At 36.1% G+C, this 3165-nt stretch overlaps 1 protein-coding gene across 1 annotated transcript in view; it reads left to right on the forward strand.

Moving 5' to 3' along the window:
- LOC105162443 (protein HASTY 1) overlaps positions 1 to 3165 on the forward strand; it is a gene marked incomplete in the record, with an annotated part of 19996 nt that overhangs the window by 5211 nt on the left and 11620 nt on the right. Inside the window, 7 exon segments of the mRNA XM_011080452.2 lie at positions 318 to 387; positions 655 to 725; positions 799 to 962; positions 1054 to 1125; positions 1213 to 1444; positions 1797 to 1859; positions 1944 to 2210. Coding sequence (XP_011078754.1) covers positions 318 to 387; positions 655 to 725; positions 799 to 962; positions 1054 to 1125; positions 1213 to 1444; positions 1797 to 1859; positions 1944 to 2210 — 939 coding nt within the window.

Raw genomic sequence — 3165 nt, forward strand, 5'->3', positions numbered from 1 at the left:
AGGTGCACTGCATCATTTCTGGTGTGCTTCTGTGTTTTAGTTGTTTTACGTTACTAGATACAGTGGTGCATTAATATATATATGTGTGATGTGTGTGGTTCGATGAACATGTGCTCCATACACTGTGTCTCAACTGCAAACAAACATATATGTGTTTGGTTTGTAGACACCTTCATAGGTATAAACAAATACATTTACATGTATGCTTGCATGTATATACCATGCATTTTGTAACAGAAACAGTCCTTGTTGATTCCGAAACAAGGACAAGATTGCTTGATCCTATTTGGTGAAGATCAGATCTTTAATCCTGTCAGGCCGAGCTGGTTGCAATGGTGCTAAGGTGGCTTCCAGAAGATATTACTGTTCACAATGAGGATTTAGAAGGTTTGTGATGCATGCCTAAGGATTTTATCACTGTTGACCCTTGTATATAGGCTCTAGAAGTTCTGTTTGTTTCAGTATTAGCTTACCTTTCTTATAGCTCTAAGGTTGTCTTTTTCAATAAGTTTCAGGTGCAAATTGATTTTGCAACCCCAAAAAAATTTTGTGCAGCATTTACAATTTTCTTTTGAGGATTAATGTTTGTCAGATGATATAATTTTCCCATGCATTTTCATTTCTAATTTCCTTAACTGATATGTCTATGATAAGGTGATAGGCGCCGGATTTTATTACGTGGGCTAAGTCAGGCTTTGCCAGAAATTTTGCCTCTCTTGTACACTGTAAGTTTTGGCTGCCACCATTATGTTGTATATCTATTCTAGCATTATTTTGTGAAGTATCTTTCTTGCTTAGTTGCTGGAGAGACACTATGGAGCTGCAATGATGGAAGCTAGTAGACAGCAAATGGACATTGCAAAACAGCATGGAGCAGCAGTGGTAGCCGCTGTCAATGCTGTTAATGCATATGCTGAGTGGGCTCCGTTACCTGACCTTGCAAGATATGGAATCATATATGGGTATGGTACTATGGTTGTTTCAAATTCCACATACTCTTCAGTTGAATCTTGACTCAGTGTTAACTTTCTCTCTCCTCTCTATAACAAACAGTTGTGGTTTCTTACTCACTTCTCCTGATTTTCGTGTTCACGCATGTGAGTTTTTCAAACTTGTCTCACCAAGGTAGGTGATAAGATTCTTGCTTAATCAATTACTTTCTATAATTTGCCAGAAGATTAAGAACTTATCGCTGGGTATTCTTTACTGTAGGAAAAGACCTGTGGATGCTTCTTCTGACTTTGATTCTGCAATGAGGAGTGTTTTTGAGGTCTTAATGAATGTCACCAAAGATTTCTTTATGAAGTCCAGCTCTAGTGGTGGCAGCAGTGATAGTGAATTTGAGTTTGCAGAATACATATGTGAAAGTTTGGTTTCATTGGGTTCTACAAACTTGCAGTGTATTGCCGCTGATAGCACGGTTCTCTCATTTTACCTTCAACAGGTTATTTGTTGGACTTTCTTCTTTTTGCATTGATGATCAATAATTCAAGATGTTAGTGATGTAAGCTCCAGCTACAGGAGTAGCGGTTTATTATATGTTACCATTTACCATGCATATTACAGTTTAGATGAGGAATATTGAGAAATGGCTACATCCACTACGTCATAGGTCATATGTTTTACAAGTGGCAAGAGACTGTTGTTTGTACTTGTCGGAAGCACTTATATATATATATATATATAATTTTCACAAATCTATAAGTTGAAATATCTCCTTGAAAAGATACGACTATGTGGTGTTTGTTATTGCTATATTGAAATTTGTCTCTAACACGTGGAAGTCTTTGACCCAGATGCTGGGCTTTTTCCAACACTCTAAGCTGGCACTTCATTACCAATCTCTACTCTTTTGGCTGGTATGGTTATTAGATTGCTTCTTGGTGAAGGATAACGAAGTATAGCCTTAAGGTTGTTGATAATTGTCTTTCCTGCTGTGACAGTCCCTGATGCGTGACCTAATGTCCAAATCTAAGAATGCTTTGGCTGATGGCTTGAACACGGGTACTGGACAGGCCGACAATGAGAAGAGAAATATGCTAGCTTTGGTAACTGATGATGTTTGCTGTGCTATATTAGACACATCCTTCCAACGGATGCTGATGAAAGAAAAAGTTCATCCTGGAATTGCACCAGCTGTTGGAACCTTAGAGCTGTGGAGTGATGGTTTTGATAGCAAAGTAGATTTCAGTCAGTACCGTTCACGACTGGTATGCTTGAAATGACTATTTGTTTTTGTTGAACTGGTTTCCATTAGTTGCTTTGTCATGGTTTGTTGGTTCTTGCAACAAAAAAGGGCACATGAAATAAGTCTTAATAGGTCTTTTAAAAAAAAAGTGTATCAGTGTTTGCTACTTCTTTCTTTCTGGCCTTTGTTTGTACATTCACCTACATCCTGGATGAGTCTTGATGTTTGGAAGTGGGATAGTTTCAAAAGAAGAGAGTAGAATAGTATTTTGTTAGTACGTTTTACTACAAAGAGTAAGGAACAATATGATTTTTCTTGTTACTAATTGTTAAGGAGGCACACAATCAACCCCCAATGCAGAAAAACAAATGTTAATGTAGTTAGTTTTCGAGTAAGTCTGTTTGGGTGAAAAAATAATGAGTTATTGGTTTGAAAGGTCAAGAGGGAGCATCTTGTTGGATCTTATGCAAGACAGACAGCGAATTAATATAGTCTGAAATCATTGGTTTTCCTCATTTTGTTTACTTAATAGTTTTTTTTTTTGTTTTAATATCTTCACTATCCACTATGATATTGTTGACTTCTGAAATAAGAAAGAAAGGGAAAGAAAATTATAGAAAGGTCATTTCTTGACTCTGGGTGAAGAAACTACTCTCGCTTTGCTGAAGATTAGTCTTTGTACTTACAAAAAGATACTCTATTAATTTAACTAATCAAATAATTAACAAGTATTTAATGGGTATAAAATTACTCATTTAGCTTTAATTATTAACTTGTCAGGTCATTATTGATGAAATAATGAGTAATATAGTATTTTTAACTACCTAATAATCAGATCACTATACTAGTCTATAAGAGTAGTGCAACTATGTTCAAATGTAATAATCAAATACAGTACTTATTTGACTCTTTTTTGGAATTTTTTCCCATCTCATTATCTTTCAGTTTTCTTCCTCTACACCCCCCCCCCCCCAACC

Source organism: Sesamum indicum, linkage group LG5 (genome assembly GCF_000512975.1).
Source record: "Sesamum indicum cultivar Zhongzhi No. 13 linkage group LG5, S_indicum_v1.0, whole genome shotgun sequence".
Taxonomy (NCBI): domain Eukaryota; kingdom Viridiplantae; phylum Streptophyta; class Magnoliopsida; order Lamiales; family Pedaliaceae; genus Sesamum; species Sesamum indicum.